Below are 22,656 nucleotides of genomic sequence, written 5' to 3'. Positions count from 1 at the left end.
CATTGAGGTGCTCTTGTAGCCCTACACAATTAATGGTGTTCATCATCCAACAATAGAGTGTAGAGTGATTTTATTATGCGATCAATGTTGAGAGTGTCCACTAGTGAAAGTATGATCCCTAGGCCTTGTTTCCAAATACTGCAATCATCGCTTGTTTACTGTTCTACTGCATCTGTACTTCCTGCAATATTCCCACCATCAACTGCACGCCAGTTATAGACAGCAAGCTATTTTCTGGCGCCGTTACTACTGCTCATATTCATTCATACCACCTGTATTTCACTATCTCTTCGCCGAACTAGTGCACCTATTCATCTGACAAGTGTATTAGGTGTGTTGGAGACACAAGAGACTTCTTGCATTGTGATCGCAGGGTTGCTTGAGAGGGATATCTTTGACCTCTTCCTCCCTGAGTTCGATAAACCTTGGGTTATCCACTTAAGGGAAAACTTGCTGCTGTTCTACAAACCTCTGCTCTTGGAGGCCCAACACTGTCTACAGGAAAAGGAGTGTGCGTAGACATCAGGGATCCTCAGGGTCTGGCCTGTTATTCTCACTATCAGAGTCAGCTGGCTCCGGAAATGTGAAAATTACCATGAGTTTCCTAAACATCAGATTTTTGGATCTCGTATCGACGTAAGTAACTCCTTCGTCCGCCTTTGCAGGTTTCTTCCATTCTTGAGTGGTGATCGGGATGGTGTCCCTAACAATAACTCCGCATTGACTTACAAACTTTTTTGCGTGATGCTTGGGAGAAATCGGTTCGCCGTCTATAGCGATTTCCGTGATGATGCACCTTTCATGCTCTTCCATCTTTCTGGCCGCGCCTCGTTTAGTTCTGCCAGTAGAGTGTGTTGATTGGGAGGTCTAAAAGAAGAAACAACGTTAATATATGTATATTCACAAATCTGTAGGCTTGGTTAATTAATATATATACACCTCGGCGTCGTGAGCTCCTCCCTCGCAGTCGTCACCTTCTCCCTCATCGGAGCCGTCTCCACGGTGGTCTTGCTCATCTTCCTCATCGGAGCCGTCTCCTCCGGTTCGCTCGTCTCCCTCGCCGGATTGGTTTAGGTAAATAGAGGTGATATCGTCATCATCACGGATAATCTCCTCGACGAGGTATTCTTGTTCTAGGTCTCTTTCCATAGTTTCTGCAAAGACTTACAAGTTATTCTAATGCTATAAACACAACGAAGCTAGTTTCTGCAAAGACTTACAAGTTTCTGCAAAGACTTACAAGTAATTAAGAATAATGCTCAATACATGATCAAAATAGTAGAGTTATACATATATATAGGTACTAATTAAGGATAATGCTCAATACATATATAATTCTTAACCAAGGATCGATAATATAGTGCTGAAAGCAGATAGTGCAATTACATGCATACATAGATCGGGTTCATGTTTATTTAACCCTAATACATCAATCAATACTACAACCTCTCAACCGCGCCGATCGGGTCCTAAGCCGCGCCGGGTGAACCCCCAAAGCCACAGAACAATCACGGGAGCATAGCTAACATGAGATCCCTGCATAACGCTCCATCCGGTCCTATACATGTTGTCTAACGCATACATGTAACGGCGAACGTGCTTGTCCTCCGCTGCAATGCGCTGAGCTACCTCCTCCGGCGGGGCCGGCTCCCTCTGAAACGAACGTGGCCCATAAGACCTCCACCAGAGAATATCCGGGCCGACGACGGGACCCGGATTCCGCACCAAGGTGCGCGCCCCGGAAGATAACACCTCCCAGTGCCACCCCGGCGGAGCCCAGTCCCGAACTTCCCCCGTCTGCTGCATCTCCTCTAAAATTGTCCTAGCTCCAGGACGCGGAGGGCGCGGCATCGTATGCAAACTAACAAATATAATAATAAAGTACTTATGAATATGAATGAAACTAACTAAATTTTGTCTAACACATACTAATAAAGTACTTACTAATTTTTTCTAACACATACTAATAAAGTACTTACTATTTTTTTCTAACTAAATAATTAAATTTTCAAACTAAAATCTCTAACTAAATTTTCTAACTAAAACTAACAAATTTAAACCTAACTAATTAAAATCTAACAAAACCTAACAAATATTCTAACAAAACCTAACAAAAATCTAACTAAAATCTAACTAATTTAATTTGTAACTAAAACCTAACAAATTTCTAAGTAAAATCTACCTAGTTTTGTAACTAAAACCTAACAAATTTAAACTTAAAATGAACTAACTAAAACTAACTAAAACCTAAAATTAACTAACAAAATTTTCTAATTGAACTAAAACAAAAAAGAAAAAAAGGAGGGCCGGGCGGTCTCACCTTGGCGGCGCCCGGCGGAGGGCGGCGCGGCAGGAGGAGGCGACGGCCGCGAGCGGCGGCGCGAGAGGCGTGCGCGTGGAGTAGTGGGCCGGCGGCGGCGGCGCGAGGAGGAAGAGGAGCGAGGCGGCGCGGCGGCGGCGGCGTGCGGGCGGACGGCACGGAGGAGGAAGAGGAGCAGTGGCGGCGCCGGCGCGGGCGGCGGCGCGCGGCGACGGCGCGGAGGAGGAAGAGGAGCAGGCGTGGCGCGGAGGAGGAAGAGGAGCAGGGCGCGACGCGGCGAGCGGCGGTGGCGCGCTTGCGGACGGCGCGCGGGCGACGACGGGCGATGGCGCGGGCGGGCGACGGCTGCAGGGCGTGCGAAATTTTGGCAGCCTGCCGGCCTCCAAAAGCTCCTCGCGCGAATGGGGAAGAAGGAGGGGGCGCGGGCAGTTAAGTACAAGGGGTCTTTTGCACCGGTGGCTGGAACCGGTGCAAAAGGGTCGAATTTCGGCTGAAATTTTTGCTTTCTTCCCGCCTTTTTTCTCTGTTTCGCGCGGGATCGAGTTCCCGCCACGACGCTGCGCGGGTTTCCGCCACGACGTCGCGCCTGATCTTATACCGAAGTGCAGTGCATACCGGACATTTTTCCAAATTTTCATACTCAGCGCGGTAGAGGATGCAGTCATTAATGCATGCATGTATCTTCAACACCTCTAATCCTAGAGGGCAGGGAACCTTCTTTGCTTCGTACGTACTGTGAGACAATTCGTTATTCTTTGGAAACCTCCTCTTCATTATTTTCAGTAACTTCTCAAATGGCTTGTCACATATACCAGCCTCTGCCTTCCATTGCAGCAACTCCAGGGTGGCACCGAGCTTTGTGTTGCCATCTTCGCAATTTGGGTATAACTTCTTTTTGTGATCATCTAACATGCCCTTTAACTTTCGCTTCTCGTTTTCTGTTTCCGCATCTCTGTGTGCATCAGCGATGGCCGACGAAGATCATCATCAACGGGCTCATCTGATGCCTCTTCATCTTGATCACCTCCTCCTGCATCTTCATCTTCATCATGCCCTGTTGCAGTATCACCGTAGTTAGGGTACATATCATCATCCTCTTCTTCTTCTTCGTCGTCTTCCATCATAACCCCTCTTTCTCCATGCTTGGTCCAACAATTATAGCTGGGCATGAAACCTTTCCAAAGCAGGTGGGAGTGAATGACTTGCCATTCAGGGTATTACTTCAAGTTATGGCAATCAACACATGGACAACACATAAAACCATCCGCCTGTGGGTTTTCCTGAGCCACACGGATAAATTCTTCCAGGCCCGATCTGAACTCGGGTAGACGTCGGTCAGCGTACATCCATTGCCGCCGGTTCATCTACATCAAATAATTAATTAAGTTTATCAATAAACTATTACAAAATATCATAATATTTATAAATAGTGGAAATTAGCACCGTACAAATGAAAGGGTAAAGTTGTTGCTTAACCTTGATCGAGGAGGAAAGAAAGAGGAGAAAGCTTAAGTGTCGCTCCGGCACCTCATCTCATTTTTGTTGTGTGTAAAATCAAGCGGCATCACTCTCTCAGACATTTCATCGAGCACCTTATGTGCATGCCAAAGAGAAGCTAGTTAGCACTCAACACACACCTTCTCCTAGCAAAAATGAAGTGAGTGGGCTGCTTGGCCGGGTAGCTGAGCTGAAATAGGGCTGGGGACCTTTAGCACCGGTTCGTGTTACGAACCGGTGCAAATGAGCTATCTTTTGCACCGGTTCGTAACACGAACCGGTGCTAAAGGTTCCTCGGCTGACATGTGCCTGGCGACGAACCTTTTGCACCGGTTTGTGTTACGAACCGGTGCAAAAGATAGCTCATTTGCACCGGTTCGTAACACAAACCGGTGCAAAAGGTCCCTCGGTCGGCTGCGCCCCACGAACCGGTGCTAATGACCCCTTTTAGCACCGGTTCGTGCCAAATCCGGTGCAAAAGCCATCTGAGATAAAAAACCAAAGCCCTTGTTTCTACTAGTGGCTGACGCGACCAGCCAACCACCAACGCCAGTCGCCGCGACCATCTCGTCCACCCATGGTGGTGGCAGCCTTGATGGTGCTCGAATTAAGCCTCAGGATGCCGTCCATGGTAGCGGCGCGGCCGTTCATCTTCCTAGACTACAGGCTCGTGGTGACCATGGCCGGTGTGGCGCCTGAGCTGGTGCTTTGCCGGGCAGCAGAATGCGTGGAAGGGGAGAGAAACACCAAGTCATTGTCGTCCGTGGTGAACGCCTTGTCAATTTGTCATTCGAAAATACATGCATACAAATCTGTTACTGCTCCTGTTATTTTCCTCATTGAATTGAACAAATTCACGATATGTACTAGTCTGTTTTCATGCAAAAAATGGATCACCTGTAGACTGATGCAAATAGCCAGCAAGATTTTAGGATTTTGCACTGTGATGATTTGATTGTGGTTAATTATTCTTCCAGATGACTAGTGATTTGTTTTGTGTCCATGTTGCAAAGTTCTTCGTAAGTTTGCTGGTATTCGCTGATTATTTCTGTAAAGTGCAAAATTGCATCATATAAATGTGGTTATCGGTACCCTGCTAGACTCCTTAAACTATGCTATGGATCTATTTATCCTCAATTGTTGATTAAAATCGGGATTTGACATATATTTTACCAAAGGCTACCGCGAATCTTTTTTATTACATCGAGCTTTCGAGCCGGCTTGCAAGCTTCGTCGAACGGGCTTATCGAGCCTCGAGCCTCGATCAGAAGGTTTAGGCTTGGCTTGTTCAACCTTCGAGCCGAGTCGAGCCCGAGCCGAGCCTCGAGCCTCGAGCCTTGAGCTTTATGTCCACCTCTAACGATTTCATCGTCGGGCCATGAAACCTATTTAAGTGGCTCCAAATAAAAAGTTGATAAAAGAAGAAAAAAATAAAATACATGTTTATAATATAGATTAAGAGGCATATGTTTACGATTACTAATCAGATTGAATAGATGAGCTATTTTTTTGCAAACAATAAGTTACCCCAAACCATGAATGATGCAACAAGCTTATGTATATGCTGCTTTTGCTACTCCTTCCTTACTTCTAATGCTCCTAATAAAACTGGAGTGTTAGTTATTGTAATATATATTTCTCTATTTCTATGATTGTTTATAAGAATGTGCTGCTTCCTTTATGATTCCATGTGTTTTATCCTAATTTCATCCTATTAACTTTGTTTTTTGAAACCTAAGCAATGTATATCATTCAACTACCTGAACTTTATCGTTGCTATACAAATTGTAAATCAATGAGGATTACACGGGATCATGCACCAAGGCGGCGTTACTATATCTCCACCAGCAACGCTAGATAGACCGCTGATGTGACAGCACTCAATCTCCGCCACCACCATCGGACGGACAGCCGTCACGCATGTGCTCCATCTCCGCCACCACCATCGGCGGTTACGCACACCGCTCCACCGACTGTCAGCGCGGTCGTACCCGATCTCCACCGAAAATGCTCGCTCGCATGCCAGCTAAACTGGGTTTCTATTCTCTCACTCTCCAAGCCACAATGACCATGGTCCTTCTTCTCCACTCCGTTCATTGTTTTAGCCAGTTGTATCATCGTACAAAAGACCACTTGGATTGGCTCAAGGAGTAAAAACCGTTGAAATCTCCACATGCATGTTTATATCCTATAATATTATCTACTCATATCACTTCAAATAGAATAAAATCAACATAACATAAAATCAACATAACATAACCATTGAATTAGAATTAGGTTTAGATTTTATGTGCGGTGTGGCCACTAATGACCGAACTGCAGCGAGCTTACTTTTTGTTATTCTTACCTTACTCTCCAAAAAACCACACTATTAGGTAGTGTATTATATTTTGTTTTTTCCCTGATTGTGCATAAAAATTGTTGTTCTGTTATGATTTCGTGTGTTCATCTTATTAACTTTGTTTTCTAAATCCTACAAAATATATTCCCATTTACCTATAGTCTATATATCAGTTCAAATTTCACGGGATCGTGCGCCAAGGCGCACATTTAAATCTAGTATAATGCGGCGCAACTAAAAAATGCATGCAGCAAACAATCAGACCAATTTCATATGAAAAGAAAACCCAACCAGACCAATTTCATCCCCCAAGGCAGTGAAGGCCATCAAACGCGTCCCAAAAAAAAGAAAAAACTAGCCCACGATTCGTAACTTCCCAAGAAACCCATATACCCACATGCCAGAGCCCAGCCCAACTCCGGTCTCGCTATAAAATGGAAAATGCTTCCGATCCGTTGCCGCTCCCTCCCGCATGGCCCATATGCCTGGTTTTTCGGCCCAAACTAGAGTGTTGCTTTTTTTTTAGAAATGTGCAGCGTTGTTTTCAGATTTGTAACAATTAGATAAAAAATTGTTGTAAACTCACGCGACATAATTTGTAAGATTTTTCTAAGTGATATGTTACGAAAATGTGTGTTTCTTGACATGTTGTACACGGATAACTTTTTTGTTATAATTATTTGTGATTTTTGGTGTAATTGTTTTAGTCATGAACACTTTTTTTTCGTAGAGATGTTGTATACATTTGTTAGTTTTGTAACTATTGCGTATAAAATTTATAAAGAAAGCATGTAAGAGATGTTGTAATGTTTACCTGAGCGTTTGCCATAATTTTTTTTGTTGTAATCGCCTATAATTTTTGTAAAATACTTGGTGATTTTTATTGTAATTAAAATATATAGAAAATGTGTTATTGTTTAACCAATTTTTCATAGTCACGAACACATGTTTTTTGTTGTTATAGCTTTTGATTTTTTATTGTAATTGTTGTCAATTTTTGTTGTAAACCAACATGTAGAAAAATAGTTGTTAATTATCCATTTTTTATAACATTTACATTTTGAATTTTTTTTGTGAATATTTTGTTGTAATAGTATTTTTTTTTTGTAAGCGGGGTGAAGATTTTGTTGTAATACTCGTTATGACTCAGATCCGTCGTCGGGTAGCATTTTTGTTGTAAATATTGAGGATGTAGACCCAAAGGGATATAACTTTTCAGTTTAACTGGAGAAGAGAAGGACTGCGGGATGAGTTTCCAAAAACTAGGGGGTAAAACATAAAAGTTACATTACAGTTTATTCTGGACGTCGGATCGACCGATTTCTCTCCCTTTTCAGGCGACCGACGGTCAGCGTCCGCCCTATAAAATCTTTCCAAACCCTAACACACCCTGCCCTTTCCAGTCCCTCTCCGATTCGGTCCTCCATCCGCCGCCGCCGCCGCTCCACCCCCTCCCCCACATCCGCCGCCGCCGCTCCACCCTCCCTCAACGCCGCCGCCGCAGCTCCACACCCTCCCCCAGCGCCGGCGCCGGCGCCGCTCCTCCCAGATGGCGGATCGTCCCGCGGTTACGAGAGGGGTCAACGAAGCAGACCCGTTCCGCACCTCCTCGAGTCATGGCGCGGTAGGATCGATTTCAATACTCTGCATTCGCTTAGCTTACGATGTCCCCGCTTCTAATGGTGAATTCGTTCTCAGAGGCGCGTTCGTCGTGTAGGCCAAGGCGATCTGGCCGCTGCGGGCGTGGATCTGGACGCCGCCGCCGTTGTCTCTGCTGAGGTATGGAATATTTCCTCTGATCCTTTTTTAATGATACGTAAATATGTTTCTCCTGAGTCATGCGTTTTACTTTCAATACTATATTCGGTTAGCTTACCATTTTACCTGTTCTAATGGTGAATTCGTTTCCAGAGGCGCGTTCATCGTGTAGACACAGGCGATCTGGCCGCTGTGGGCGTGGATCTGGACGCCTCAGCCGTTGTCTCCACTGAGGTATGAAATATACCATGATACCATAGGTCCTGCATATACCATGATAAATTTGTTTGCACTATTGATTTGACGCACCTGTTGGTAGTTAGTTTGTGGCTTGTTTCTCTAAAGAGTAATTTCGTTGCTGCTATACATGGATTTGCAATTAGACGTATTACTGTTTAGTTCATATCTTTGCTGGTATACCTTGCCATGTTCTTGTGCTAACCTTGACTTCGTTTCCAGAGGCGAGGTTGTCTTGGAGACCCAAACGCTCTTGTTGCCGCCGTGGCAGGAAATGGAAAAGCAACTGTAAGCTGTGACCCTTCTCTTGTGAGATTTGATGGGGTCGAAATATTTTCCTATGATCCTTTTTTAATGCTTCCTGTTCGATAAACAGATGTTTCTTCTGTTTCATGTGTTCCTTTTTCTGGGAAAGACGTAGTTGTATTGTTTGTCAGTACTATCTGAGAGAAATCTGACATTTAAGTTTTAAACTGATAGAGTGGTACCTCGTATGGTTAACACCGGTAGCACTCATAGGTACAAGTACTTGCATGATTGATGATTTGGAGCTCATAAGTTGAACTATAGGGAATATTGATTTGATCCATTTGTTGGTAGTTAATTGGTTGTTTGTCTGTAAACATTCATTTGTTGCTGCTATGCATGGATTTGCAATTAGATGTATTATTGTTTAGTAACATAAATATTGTCTCTCTTAGTAAACGACTCTCCAACCTTATATAGCTTGGTGTCAATGGTATATATATATTTTAGATTGAGTAGTTGTATTGAGGTTTTGTTACTGCATCTTCACACTATTTTGCTTTCATTCTTTCTTTCATGGTTTGGTGATGTCATAGCAGTAATAGGTGACTGTAATTTAGAGGTTTGGTCCTCTAACTTTGATATATTTCGTTGGCAATGAACACCATGAAGGTGCTATTATTATTTGTGTTTTGGAATGATCACCCAAATTTGAGTAATTAGGTTAAGTTTGATCAAAACATGAAGTTCTCATTTAGAACTGCTTACGTTAATTCGTTTAGTGTTGAATTGAACCTAGAGGGATGCATATATATATACTTGTAATGTAGCTTGGTGTCAATGGTATATATATTTTTTAGATTGAGTAGTTGTATTGAGGTTTTGTTACTTGCTTCTTCACACTATTTTGCTTTCAATTTTTCTTTCATGGTTTGGTGATGTCATATCAGTTATAGGTGACTGTAATTTAGAGGTTTGGTCCTCTAATTTGGATATATTTCGTTGGCAATGAACACCATGAAGGTGCTATTATTATTTTGGTTTTGGAATGATCACCCGAATTTGAGTATTTAGGTTAAGTTTGATAAAAACATGAAGTTCTCATTTAGAACTGCTTACGTTAATTTGTTTAGTGTTGAATTGAACCTAGAGGGATGCAGCTATATATATTTGTAATGTATTCACATTGCTCTGGTGCATGTTTTGTTAATTCGTTCGTTATTCACTGTATGCTTTGTACGTCTGTCCGACAACTTGATTGTATTTAATCTTATGATCTGTAACAGGAGGAGTTGCAGATGGATTATCAGAAATTTGTTTCCATATTTTATAAGACATTAAATGAGAAACCCAGCACCATCTACAAATTCTATGATAAGGATGCTATTCTTGTTTGGACACCTCACACCAAAGATTTAACTTCTGAAATCAGAACAAAGAAGGTTTTGTTCAAATTTAACTTTACGTCACTTTTTAAATTCCTGTTATTAATATTGCTTTTAGCTTTTTTTGGCCATAATAACAGCATAATGTCTTTTTGCTAGGTTATAAAATGGTATATGTCAGATGCAGAGTCAGCGCCCTCAACACAGTTCTATCCACATTGCTTTGTTGCCCAGCAACAAGGTGAACTAATTGTACTTGTGGTAAATGGTAACTGCAAGGGTTTCGGACTCAACAGAAGCAATTATGTTCAGTCGTTTCTGCTTACAAAAAAATGCATTATCCTCTCCGACTTTTTATTCGTTTTTAAACATGGTGAGATTTATTTTAATGTTTAACTAAATATATATTTATCTTTTCTTAGTTGATATACATGTTTCTTCTATTTCTAACAGACACACCGATCAGAGTCCCTAGGAATCAGCCACGACCTGTGCACCTAGCAGCAGGTACTAAATAATATTCTTGTGTTTCCGACTTTTTATGTTTCTGATCTTTATTATGAAAGCTGTGCTTTGGTCTATAAAATTAATAAACTGATATGTTGAATTCAGACTTCATGAGAGGTCAAAGCATGAGATACTTTGAGCAGAGTAGCAGCTTCAAAGACTCCAAGGTATCTTTCTGACTTTACAAATAATTCTGTTTTGTGATTCTTTTTTGTAAAGTTCAGACGTTCTTGCATGATTAATAACTAATCATTTATATTAATGATCAGGAAATAGAACAGGATAAACATTTGGTAGATTTCAGAACTGGGAAGTGGAGCAGCTTCACAGGATCCAAAGTAACAGTCTATCTTCACAATTAATTCTGTTGTGTGATTCTTTTTTGTGAAGTTCACACATTCTTATGTGATTAATAACCAATCATTTATATTAATGATCAGGAAATAGAACAGGATAATCATTTGGTAGATTCCAGAACTGGGAAGTTCACTGTTCGGAAGACTGTTGCGGTAGTCTATGATGATCGAATGTTGCTGCACAGGCCTGATTTTTACTGTAAAGATGGTTCTGTACGGATGATTCAGCATAACGAACCTGCTGATGTAGACGACATTCCAGAAAGGATTAGCTGCATTATGGATAAGTTGTATGAGGATAACTTAATGGATAGGTAAACTGATTAATTGAATCTATTTCTTGTCCGCATCGCTCTTCCCCTACTATACTGCTGGAAAGTGTTTTGCAGCGTATAAACATTATTATATTGACATTGCAATTAATAGCAGTGTTTTTCTTTTGAAGGGTTACAGTTGTAGAACCAAGCTTCGCTAGTGTGGATGATGTATTGTCCGTTCATTGTCCTGATTATGCTGAATTTATCGAGTGTCTGCCTCCAAGCCCAGCAAATCTTGATAAGTATATGTTCTATAACACGCCAGACATGTTTTGCTCAGAAGGTACACGTGATGCAGTGCTGTTAGCTGCTGGTGCGGCAATCAAAGTAAGACACCTTGCTTGATCTTCTATGATTAGTATATGGTAGCATAACATTTTTTTTGAACAGCCTACCAATTTGGTTATCCTGGTCCAATAACCTCTGTTCATTTCTTTCAGTTTCTGGTTAATCTACGTTATTCTGTAGTTTGCAATGTATTTTCTAGATTAACTTATGGCTGATATTTGGTTTTTTCTGGGCTAACTTTGGTCATATAGTTTTCTGGGTGATTCTAGCTACTACTAGGGTGTTTTTTCCACTGACTAGCCGGGCACTTACTTCTGTAATATACTGTTTTGTGTGATTCTAGCTACTACTAGGGTGTTTTAACACTGAAAAACAAACATTTATCTTGTTGATCTAATTCTGGTCCATTAATCTCTGTTCATTTCTTTCAGTTTCTGGTTGATCTATTTTATCTTTGTCATTTGCAACGTATTTCTGGATTAACTTATGGCTTATAGTTGGGTATTTTCTGTGCTAACTTTGGTCATATACTTGCTTTCACCACCGAAAAACAAATATTTAACTTGTTGATCTAAGGTGAAAACATATACACATTTCTGGAATGCTGTAAACTTTGCGAAAAATTTCCTAATATTCATGTTTCTTAGGCTGCTCAACTTGTGAACTCCGGGGAATATCAAAAGGCATTTGCTATTGTCCGTCCGCCAGGGCATCATGCAGGAAGAGATGAGGCGGAAGGCTTTTGCTATTTCAATAACCTGGTCATTGCAGCACTAAATCTGCTACGAAAACATGTATGTTTATTTTAGGAAAATGTTATCAACTAATGTTTGTTTGCTATATTGCAATTTAAATAACCCAAATAATGCACTGGCAGGAAGTGAAGAAGATTCTTGGGGTGGACTGGGATGTCCACCATGGAAACGGTAGTCAAGAGCTCCTGTATTCCAGCAACGAAGTACTCTTCTTTTCATGTTTCAAGTAAGTTCTCTTTCTACATTTACATCTATCTTTACTCCTTATGTTGTGAAATTGGGTTACTCCATATATTGTAAGATATTTAGAGTACATTGATGTTTTATTTTCCTTCCTTATGTGTTTATAGAAACAAAACTGCTACTTTTTTCTGTGTGACTTATTTCTTGTTTCCTTATTTTAAAAAGCAACGCTTTACGCTATCCGAAGACGATGAAACAAGGTGTTGAGCATGTAGGAAAGGGAAAGGGAGCAGGTTATAATGTTAATGTTCCACTTCGTACCAACTTTGGTGATGCTGATATGTTATACGTCTGGGAAGAAATTCTTCTGCCACTTCTTAAAGAGTTTGATCCAGATATCATTTTGCTATCATGTGGCTTCGACGCAGGTTTGTTTTCTTGTTAATTGTTGTTTACTGTTGTTGTCTCTTCTAAATAGTTGTTCACAACTAATTCTTCTGTTGCAGCGTTAGGCGATGTTGGTCTTGCCAAGGTTACAGCCCCGTGTTATGCTACACTGTTACACAAGGTAGCTGGATGATTTTGTTTAGTATTCTGATGTCAGCAAATGTTGATGTTTAACCTGTTGATACCAACTAATGTTTTTCAGCTAATCGAATCTGGCAATGGGAAAGTGGTTCTAATCCTTGAAGGAGGGTACAATTTACAAGTTTTGGCTAACTGCGCTTCTCATTGTGTCCGTTTGATGACTGGTGACACCGAGGTACTGTTGAAGGATGACACTATTAAAGCCCCTCCCAAGTCTACCAAGGACACTGTCAATCTCTTGAAGCACCATCTCTCCAGATACTGGGAGGTGTTCAAGGACTGCTGAGTTTTGCTGGGGTTAATCAAGTACATTGGTTTACTGTTGTTTGACAAACATGTAATCACTATGCCATTCATACTAACATTGGCGATAGTCACTGTCTGCTGTTTCATGGTACCAATATTTCTGAGCATATATTGTATCTTTGCCACGGAATGATAATAACCATGATGAATGAGTTGTGCAAAAAACTGGCTAGAACACTGCGAGTTGTGCAAAAAACTGGAAAAAACTGGCTAGAACACTGCGTTCCATGAACTGAGTTGCTGGACAAATTACCAGCATCCAGATAAAGTGGAACTGAGTTGCTGGACAAATTACCAGCATCCAGATAAAGTTTATACCTGGCCTCTTAACAGAGCACATCGCTCATGGGCTACAAAGTTAATAGCTCAAATCAATGATTTATTTTCTTTGAATCCTAGTTACATTGCTTATTTGCCCAAAATTCTCATACACGGAATCCCCAAACAAGCATTCGAGTTTCTGAACTACTACAACTCCCTCAAAAATTTCTGCACTAATCGGGGAGACCTTTGTACATACCCAAAATTCTCAAAAATTTCTGCACCCTCCTTCGCAACTTTTGTATATCCCTTGGCAAGTAAATGGAGAGTTTTTGTGGTGCTAATCCATGCAATCAATGCCATGATTCGAGCAGTGTCTTCTAGAGTGGGTGATCACAAGTATAGTTATTCAAACATTAGAGCATCTCCAGAGGCTGTAAACTAGGTTTGCGCTAAAAAACCCGTCAATATATAGCGTCGAACTGTAATCTGGCAACGCAATCTTTCCCACGGCGCGAAGAAAAAACTGCTCTGAATTGTCCTCTCCGCGCTGGGACGATGAGAAGGTTCGCCGGCCGCGCACGGCCTTGCCCGTCCCTCCGCGCAGAGCCAAGCGAGGCCAAAGTCCCCTCTTTTGTTCTGCCTGCCTGCGCCGTGTCGTCCGCCGTCGGCTCTCCCGCGTGCTTTTCTCCTGCTGCAATCGGACCTTGGTGAGGGAGCGTGAGGCGGCGGTGCTCGATGGGTGCCTTCTTTCCCCGCGCGGTCGGACTGATTCACAGTATCCTGACAGTTTGGTGCTCGATTGGTGCTCGATTGGACGGATTGGTGCTCGATTGGACGGATTGGTGCTGCAATCGAACCAAGGTGACGGATCGAATTATTCGTCCTTGCAGAAACTTGTTTGTGGCTTGTTTAGTTGATTCATCCTTGCAGAAACCGAGGTGAGGCTTTCTGAACGGAGGATGGATTGGAAGGAAAGAATGGGTGCGGAGACGGCTGATAAATTTAGTTGACTTTTTTTTTAGATTTATTTTGTATCCTGTTTGATCTTGTTTGTTACATGTATGTTGAAAAACTTATTTGTGGAGCTTTATTTTTACGGCCTCTGGTGAAGGACTAGTTTTTGGCTTTTTGATTGCGCTGTAAAATAGAGCCTCCGACGAAGCTCGCGTCGATGCCGCGCGCTGCATCCGGATCGAGCGCGCTATAAACGACTTTTACAACGCTAAATTTTAGAGCCTCTGTTGGAGATGGTCTTACCACCACTGTCTTACAGAAAGATACATGCAAGCCTATTCAGCTAATAATATGTAGCGATTGAATAAAGGCCAGTAGGCGATCCTGGTATTTTCCAGTAGGCGAGTTATAAAAAGAGTGCGCACGTAACATGGGCAAAATGATCAAATCCACGCGCAAATGGGGAATGCCCGCCGCGCAACGCTGACGCAGGTCGCCACGCAGTATGGTGGAAGCCCCACCCAAGCTCCACTCCGCAGCCGCCACATCGTGGCCGGAGCTGCTCGCCCCATTCGACCTCTCCCGCCTCCGCTCCACGCTCTCCTGCCGCCCGCTCACCCCGCGCCGCCTCGCCCGCCTCCTCGCGCTCCCGCTGTCGCCGTCCACCTCCCTCCTCCTGCTGCAGTGGTACGCCGCCTCCCACCCCGCCGTCTCTTCTCTCCCGCTCCGCCCACTCCTCGCCGCCGCCGACGCAGACCCGGAGCGCGCGCTCTCCCTCCTCGAATCCATCCCCTCCTCCCACCTCCCCCCAATCCGCGAGTCCCTCCTCATCCCGCTCTTGCGCTCCTTGGCCCCCGGCCGCGCCCTCCACCTGCTCGACCAGTTGCCCCGCCGCTTCGCCGTCACACCCTCCTTTCGCTCCTACAACACCGTCCTCGCGGCGCTCGCCAGGGCCGACTGCCACACCGACGTGCTCGGGCTCTACCACCGGATGGTCCACAGGGACCGCGTCCCACCCACCACCTTCACCTTCGGCATCGCTGCAGGCGCCCTCTGCCGCCTCGGACGTGCCGACGAGGCGCTCGTGATGCTCCGCAGCATGGCGCGGCACGGTTGCATACCTGACACAGTGCTCTACCAGACGGTCATCCACGCGCTGTGTGCCCAGGGTGGGGTCAACGAGGCCGCCACGCTCCTCGACGAGATGTTCCTCATGGGGTGCTCCGCGGATACCCAAACCTTCAATGACATCGTGCACGGGCTATGCACGCTGGGGCGTCTACGCGAGGCGGCGAGGCTGGTGGACAGGATGCTGGTAAGAGGCTGCATGCCAAACTCCATGACGTACGGGTTCCTTCTCCAGGGTCTGTGTCGAGCAAAGCAGGTGGATGAAGCACGCACAATGCTTCGGAGGGTGCCTGAGTTGAATGTTGTGCTGTTTAACACGGTGATTGGGGGCTGTCTGTCCGATGGGAAGCTAACGGAGGCGACAGAGCTGTATGAGATAATGGGATCAAAAGGCTGCCCACCAGATGCGCACACTTTTAGTATATTGATACATGGGCTCTGCAAGCGTGGGGAGGTTGGTTCGGCCATGAGGGTTCTTAGAGAGATGGAGGAGAAGGGTTGTGCTCCAAACATGGTGACCTACACGATTTTGCTGCATTCCTTTTGCAGGAAAGGCATGTGGGATGATATAAGAGCAATGCTGGAGGTACTGTCGGCAAAGGGCTTGAGTATGAATTCGCAAGGATACAATGGGATGATATATGCTGTATGTAAGGAAGGCAGGATGGATGACGCGAGGACACTCATGCAAGAGATGAAGTGTAAAGGTTACAAGCCTGATATTTGCACGTATAACACAATAATTTACCATCTCTGCAAGAATGACCAGATCGAAGAGGCTGAGTATCTATTTGAAAATTTGCTTGACCAGGGTGTTGTCGCCAATGGAATAACTTATAATACGCTCATTCATGCACTGTTGCGCAAAGGAAGCTTGAAGGATGCCATAAACCTTGCTAATGATATGGTACTTCATGGCTGCTCACTTGATGTTGTTACTTACAATGGTCTCATAAAAGCCCTGTGCAGAGATGGGAATGTTGATCGGAGCGTGGCGTTGCTGACGGAAATGACAGAAAACGGAATTAAGCCAAATAATGTTACGTACAACCTCTTGGTTAGTGAGCTCTGTAAGAAAAGAAGGGTGCGTGATGCACTAGAGCTCTCAAAGGAGATGTTAAACCAAGGCCTTACTCCTGACATTGTCACGTACAACACACTCATAAATGGGTTATGCAAAATGGGATGGATGCGTGCTGCCCTGAATCTCCTAGAGAAGTTACACAGTGAAGATGTGTGTGCCGATATTATTACGTATAATATCCTCATTAGTTGGCACTGCAAGGCGAGATTCCTTGATGATGCTAATATGCTTCTAAACAGAGCAGTGGCTGATGGGATAACACCTAATGAGCGTACATGGGGCATTATGGTGCCAAATTTTGCTAGAAAGCCACTTAGTTTTTTATCTGACAAGGTTGAAGGTCATTAATTTGTTTTTGCTCTGTATTGTATGTTATGGTTAGTTGTCATGGGCTCATGGCTTTTGGAATCGCCACAACTTCAGAGGTTGTAAAGATCAAAATGTGAAGATCATGGTGTCCATCATAATCTTCACCATGTTGTCCTGGTATGTATGTCTCTTCCTGTTAGAAGTTTGTGCTCTGTGCCATGACTATAGCATTAATTCATTATCTTGTTGTACCATGGCAGATGTATGTTCAGTGGATGATAGATACAGTTACTCAGATCCATCTTGACATGTTCTAGCTGTAGTTACATGGAAAATACAGAAAGTATTGAAACCTCAGTTGCATCATTATTTTTTAATCAATATGTTGAAACCTCACTATAAAGCCATGGATCTCTCAGTTAAAATCAAAGATGTCTATATCTCTTATATTTCTTTGTGAGTAATTATATTGCATAATTAATCAACTAGGGTACATTTTGATAGAAATCAGAGTCAGGATTAATTTGTTCCATTTACTGATTCACTGCAATGCCGCAGTGAAGCTCTGCTTAATTGTTCCAGTCCTTGTTAGCCTCTAATATTGATTAAGAACAACTCCAAAAGACAAAAGCATTCTCCTTAATTGAATTTGCTATTTTTATCTATAGTTCTGACTGAAAAGCTGTGAATAACGAGCGGAATAGTTCAGGTTATTGGAAAAACAAAGTACGTGAAACCTGCGATGCTGCCAGTCTTTATACTTCAACATGCAGTAGTGCAGTGTTATATAATTTAGCAAATACCATGTCTCATCGATGCATTTTCCTTGGCCTTTGAGCTTGCCAACTTTCTAGTTAGTAGTTACTACAAATTAGTCAAACGAGGGAAATTGATTCATCTTGATAGTTGAATACTGTCCATTTTAAGGAAAACATGCCCTTTGTTGTGATGGCTGCCCATCAACCTAAGCTCCATGTATGGTGACTGTGTAGTTCTAAAGCACCAATTGTTGTGATTTACGAGTGGTTGGGATTTCATGTGATGATGTTCTTAATTATAATGAAGATGCCGACGTTTGCCAGTTTTCATTGAAGAATGAATTACTCTCATTTCTGATTCAGTTGAAGTGAATATTACCAGTAAAGCTAAACCTTCAGTGTCTCCTCCATGCTTTCCTTTGGCAGGACATGTTTGTTGTGTGAGTGTGACCTCAATTTTATTTGTTTGCAATGTTTTTACAATGTGGTAACCCATAGATACTTAAAATTTGCACATCTCTGGATTAGTTGGCCACTTGGAATGGGTTTGTGATGCTGTTGTCTGCAGTATGGAGGTCCGTGCCTGGGCTCCTGTATGTGTTTTGATTTTTCAACTGAACATTCCCTCATGTCCTTTCCATCTCATGTACATTTGCACCATTGTCCATTCAAAACAAAGGTGAGAGATGTCATAACACCTGAACTTTTAAACATCATTGTGAGCTAAATTTTATTTGGTTGTGACTAGTTTCGAAGTTTGCAGATAGAATGTTATTCGATTTTATACTAGGCATCATATACTATACTTTTGTTTCGGACTTTGGAGAAATTATTAATTTTTTTGCTAGCATCTATGCGTGAACCCTACACATGTTCCTTTGTTTTCCATCTTGTTTCTCTTTGCATCTCCTCTCCTTTGTTATGTTGCTGAATTCGACATGGAATGGTTTGATTGGGTTACTCTAGAAAACTTAAAAATCGTAACAGATGGATTGATTTACTGTTTTTTTTGTTATGCATAAGTGGATCATATGCACTTTTGTATTTCGTTTGAGAATTTGTCTTGATGCTCACACGTTAGTATTTTTCATCATCTCGGTCGTAAATTAGATTAGACTAATGGTCAGCTACAGGCAGCAGGGGAGCTATATTTGTTATATAGTCCCATGTATAATAGATCTTACATCAGCTTCTGTTTCATCAGGAGTGAACTAATTACCTAATATTGTTAACCTTAGTTTACCTGAAGGGTCCGCTTTCACAAAATGGGCAACCAGCAATTTCCAAATCAAAACCAAGGGATGCAATTTTGAAGACTCCCAGTAATGTTTCTGTTCTGTATATTCATGCTTTTGCCGATTGCAAGGTCGGCCTATGCCAACCTGGAAAGCCGGTCTCATGAGCAAACCCGGGCGTCTGGCAATGGTGAAATCTGTCCTATGCGCCATCCCCATCCACCAATTACTTGCATTCGCCCCACCAAAGAAAGCCCTTCAGATGGTCGAGAAGATTAAACGTGGGTTTCTCTGGGCTGGTCGCGCCGCCGCCAACGGAGGACACTGTCACGTTAACTGGAAGCGTGTCTGCCGCCCCCTCTCCCTCGGCGGCCTTGGTGTCCAGGACATTGAGCGCGCCGGCCTCGCGCTCAGACTGCACTGGCTTTGGCTCTCCCGCACTGACGACAGTCGGGCATGGAGTGGCCTTGACATGCAGTTCTCTGCTGACGAGCATGCACTCTTCTTCGCCTCGACCACCATGCGTATTGGTAACGGCCAACGAGCGCTTTTCTGGGAGGACAGGTGGATCCAGGGCAGGGCCATCAAAGAGCTCATGCCGCAACTGTACAATTGTGTCCCAAAAAGACGCCGCAAGGCCAGATCAGTCGCAGACGGTCTTCTCGGCAATGCCTGGGCACGAGACATTCAGGGGCTGCTTGGAGTCCATGAGATTGGACAGTACCTCATGCTTTGGCGCATGATCCAAGACACCGCGCTCAACGACCAACCTGACCAGCTGGTCTGGAAGTGGACGGACTCCGGCATCTACACGGCCAACTCATGCTACCTAGCCACCTTCCACGGATCGACGACTTGCTGCTCCTGGAAATTGGTTTGGAAGACATGGGCACCACCCAAAGTCAAATTCTTCCATTGGCTGGCAAGCATGGACAGATGTTGGACTGCGGAGCGCCTAGCCCATCATGGCCTCCCTCACCACCAACGTTGCCTCCTCTGCGACCAGGCGACGGAGTCGATGCACCACCTGATGCTGGAGTGCCCCTTCACCCGACAGACGTGGCATGAGGTCCTGGCCTGGCTGCGGATGACGGCGAGACCACCTGACGGCGAGCCCAGCCTCATAGACTGGTGGCACCACGCCAAACAGGACACGCCAGCGCCTCTCCGCAAAGGGCTTGCATCCGCCACTCTCCTGATCCCATGGATGATATGGAAACACAGAAACTCTTGCGTCTTCGATGGAGCCCAACCTTCCCTGCAACTCTTGCTGCAAAACATCAAGGATGAGCTTAGGGCTTGGGCTAGGGCAGGGGCTCAGGGCCTACGGGTCGTGCTGCCACAAACCTGGGATGTACACTGATGTTCATGTGTTTGTACCATACTCTGCCTCCTAGGAGGATGTAAATAACTTCTACCTTTTCAATGAAATGAAACGCAAAGGTCCTTTGCGTTTTCTCGAAAAAAGGTCGGCCTATGCCGATAAAGCTCTCTGGCGGTTGCAAGGTTTGCATATGCCGGAAAATGTTCAATGCCATGTAACTTGAAACTTTTTCTTGATTATAGTGTGCTTGGTGAAAGGATGGACTACTATTGAAACTTTTTCTGACATCCCAACCTTTGAATGGAGAGCCTATTTATTGTGCTGCTGGTGCTTCTGATTTTTGTATGCAGGAACAGTATATACACCAGACTATAAATGAAACAGGGGCCACTATTCTAGTAGGAGGAAAGGATTCAGGACATCTTAGCAATAGCCATGCTGGAGGTTGGTGATTTGTTTTTGTATCTTGTAATGCATATTGTAGCATCACAGTGATCTGCCCTATGTTAGCAACTAGTGAACTGGGTTTCCAAGATGGTGACTTCGTAGTATGTTTCTATCCTCATGTAGCTTTTTCTTTACCTATTTCTTTTCCAGGATGGTGATTTGTTTTTTTATATAGTGACTTCCAGGATTGAAGACAGTGTTCTTTACCTTTACCTGCTCCCTTTGCTTGGAAAATCAACATAGTAAGTTCTACTCACTTAACTTACAAGTTGCTTCACTGGAAATTGACTGTGTTAACAACAATGCTGTGATAGAGCTGATGAATCCTGGAAGATGTGTACCCTCGGATGATTGGCTGACGTCCCCTGAAGACTCCTTCGTTCATCAAGGAGATGTTTGCTGACGACAATGTGGTCGTGGCACGACCAGCCAATGCTGGCCTTGGAGCGGGTGCAAGGTTCGGTGCTATGGACTCACAGTTCCAATGATCAACTGCTGTCCATGACCTGCGGCAGATCTGGGGAAACAGTTCCTTTATCCATTCAAACTGCGAGGTCGTGCAAGGCAATGGTTGTGTGTTTATACAGGCTAGGACAGAGTTATTGTGCATAACAAAAGATTAGTAGTATCTCAGGCAGCTAAGTTTCTTACCGTGACAAAGCGCAAGCGAAATGATTCGTAATTGGTTGGGCAGACCGGCCTTGGTTCCTGAAACAGCTTTTGCTGGTGTGGTGGTGGTGGTTAACATCTAACCGTGATGCTTGCTTTTGGTGGCGTATAACTGCTGTTGATTAAATTAGGATTTGGGTACAGAAAACCTTGGTCCAATGAGCCTGGGATTGACCCCATCCTTGTCCTAGATATGAGCTGAAGTTCAGTCCTGAAGGGGCTAATTTTGATACTATCATCTCTTTTGTTTGCATGCTAACCTGTGCTTCATTTATGGTTCCTCTATCGTTGGGTTTCCTATTATTATCATGACATGGTTCCAGGTAAGTGGAAATATCTTTCAAAACCATGACATGGTTCAGCATCTATATAATCCTTGAGCCTGATTGTGTGCTCAGCCTCGAACTACAACGTTCAGTATCTTGGATTCTTGAATCTTGTCAGAAGGCTGTAAACTTTGGCAAAATATCTGTCACCTTAACACTGAAGTACTTAAATAAATACCTCGAGGAGTCGTGGTTATACTGGTGATAATAGAAGTTGTCTAAAAGAAGGAAAAAAACTATCAGAAGAATTTGAAGAGCCTTTGGCAGTTGAATTTGATATAACAAGCTAGTTAGTTGAAGTAAATACAACAAGAAGCGCTACCCTGCAACATAGAGTGTACTCGCTGAGCCCTGCCGCTCATGAGTCGGCTTGTTACAATCCTTGACACATACATAAACTTTGAAGCTTTATACAAATCACTGTGTTCTAGAACCCAAACATTTACAAATTTCATCTAAACATGAAGTATATACAACTCACCGCCGAGTTGTGCATACCATTTTTTTTGACTAGTTGTGTTGTGCACACCAACTACAAACTCTTAACCTTTTCTTAGAAAACAAAAGGACAGGGTCACGTGAGACAAGACAAGAGATACAGAGGCGGCGGCGGCCACAACCCATCTAGGGTTTCCTACTCCTTGCCGGTTCGCTCCGCCTTTGGCGGCCTTGGAGCCTTGAGGTGTGGCGGACCACGGTTCCCTGCTGGTGGGGGGTTTCCGTTCTTAATTTAGTTTGTTTTTCAGTTTTTTTTTTTTTTTTGGAATGGTGAGGTAGCGGCTACATCCTAAAGTCAAAATAAGGTCCTTCCCGTTCTATCCTCGCTCCGGTGGTGGGCCTAGGGCGCGTGGAGTTGTGTGTCCGGCGGATCTCATGGGATTCGATCGGTTTTCTTATCTGTTTGTGTGGTTTCGTGTCAGTCTCTTTCGATCTACGGTTGACATCATTGGCGATGATTGTTGATCTGATGCGCTGATCATTTGGGGTCTTAGCACGACGATTTCCCGTCTGTCTACTACAATAAGCTCTACTACGACAAATTTTGCCCGGCTTCGACAATGGAGGGCGAGGATG

The 22,656-nt window shown here is 43.7% G+C and overlaps 2 protein-coding genes and 1 long non-coding RNA gene across 9 annotated transcripts; all 3 read left to right on the top strand.

The window, feature by feature from the left end:
• The first annotated feature begins 7,546 nt into the window (after positions 1-7,546).
• LOC127343905 (histone deacetylase 18) lies at positions 7,547-13,266 on the top strand. The gene is made up of 16 exons (XM_051370097.2): positions 7,547-7,782; positions 7,857-7,937; positions 8,070-8,150; positions 8,376-8,441; positions 9,686-9,841; positions 9,944-10,157; positions 10,238-10,291; positions 10,397-10,458; positions 10,561-10,629; positions 10,732-10,961; positions 11,093-11,291; positions 11,900-12,046; positions 12,130-12,233; positions 12,416-12,618; positions 12,697-12,758; positions 12,840-13,266. The coding sequence occupies exons 1-16, from the start codon at positions 7,708-7,710 to the stop codon at positions 13,062-13,064; spliced, it is 2,028 nt and encodes a 675-aa protein (XP_051226057.1). The 5' UTR covers positions 7,547-7,707; the 3' UTR covers positions 13,065-13,266.
• A 305-nt stretch (positions 13,267-13,571) lies between these two features.
• On the top strand, positions 13,572-14,425 carry LOC127338606 (uncharacterized). The gene is made up of 2 exons (XR_007874433.2): positions 13,572-14,209; positions 14,279-14,425. It is a non-coding gene; the product is annotated as an uncharacterized lncRNA (long non-coding RNA).
• Positions 14,426-14,731: 306 nt separating this feature from the next.
• On the top strand, positions 14,732-21,494 carry LOC127343906 (uncharacterized). Of its 7 annotated transcripts, XM_071828403.1 has the most exons (4): positions 14,732-17,000; positions 20,491-20,584; positions 20,763-20,829; positions 20,902-21,494. In XM_071828403.1, exon 1 carries the CDS (start codon positions 14,808-14,810, stop codon positions 16,860-16,862), a length of 2,055 nt encoding a protein of 684 aa, XP_071684504.1. In that variant the 5' UTR covers positions 14,732-14,807; the 3' UTR covers positions 16,863-17,000; positions 20,491-20,584; positions 20,763-20,829; positions 20,902-21,494. The 7 variants fall into 7 exon arrangements, with proteins under 7 accessions (XP_071684504.1, XP_051226069.1, XP_051226067.1 ...); XM_051370109.1 differs by lacking the exon at positions 20,763-20,829; XM_051370107.1 differs by having other exon boundaries at positions 20,763-21,494.
• Positions 21,495-22,656: the final 1,162 nt, after the last annotated feature.

The sequence above is a fragment of the Lolium perenne genome, chromosome 3 (genome assembly GCF_019359855.2).
Source record: "Lolium perenne isolate Kyuss_39 chromosome 3, Kyuss_2.0, whole genome shotgun sequence".
Taxonomy (NCBI): domain Eukaryota; kingdom Viridiplantae; phylum Streptophyta; class Magnoliopsida; order Poales; family Poaceae; genus Lolium; species Lolium perenne.
The sequence above is the reverse complement of the archived record's forward strand: the minus strand, read 5'-3'. Positions and strand labels throughout refer to the sequence as shown.

Excerpts from the sequence above, each read along its gene's own strand:
- LOC127343905 (XM_051370097.2), top strand. The coding sequence starts at position 7,708 with ATGGCGGATCGTCCCGCGGTTACGAGAGGGGTCAACGAAGCAGACCCG. Across the intron at positions 10,459-10,560 it reads GCAGCTTCAAAGACTCCAAG|GAAATAGAACAGGATAAACA; the intron begins GTATCTTTCTGA and ends ATTAATGATCAG. Across the intron at positions 10,962-11,092 it reads GAGGATAACTTAATGGATAG|GGTTACAGTTGTAGAACCAA; the intron begins GTAAACTGATTA and ends TTTCTTTTGAAG.
- LOC127343906 (XM_051370109.1), top strand. The coding sequence starts at position 14,808 with ATGGTGGAAGCCCCACCCAAGCTCCACTCCGCAGCCGCCACATCGTGG.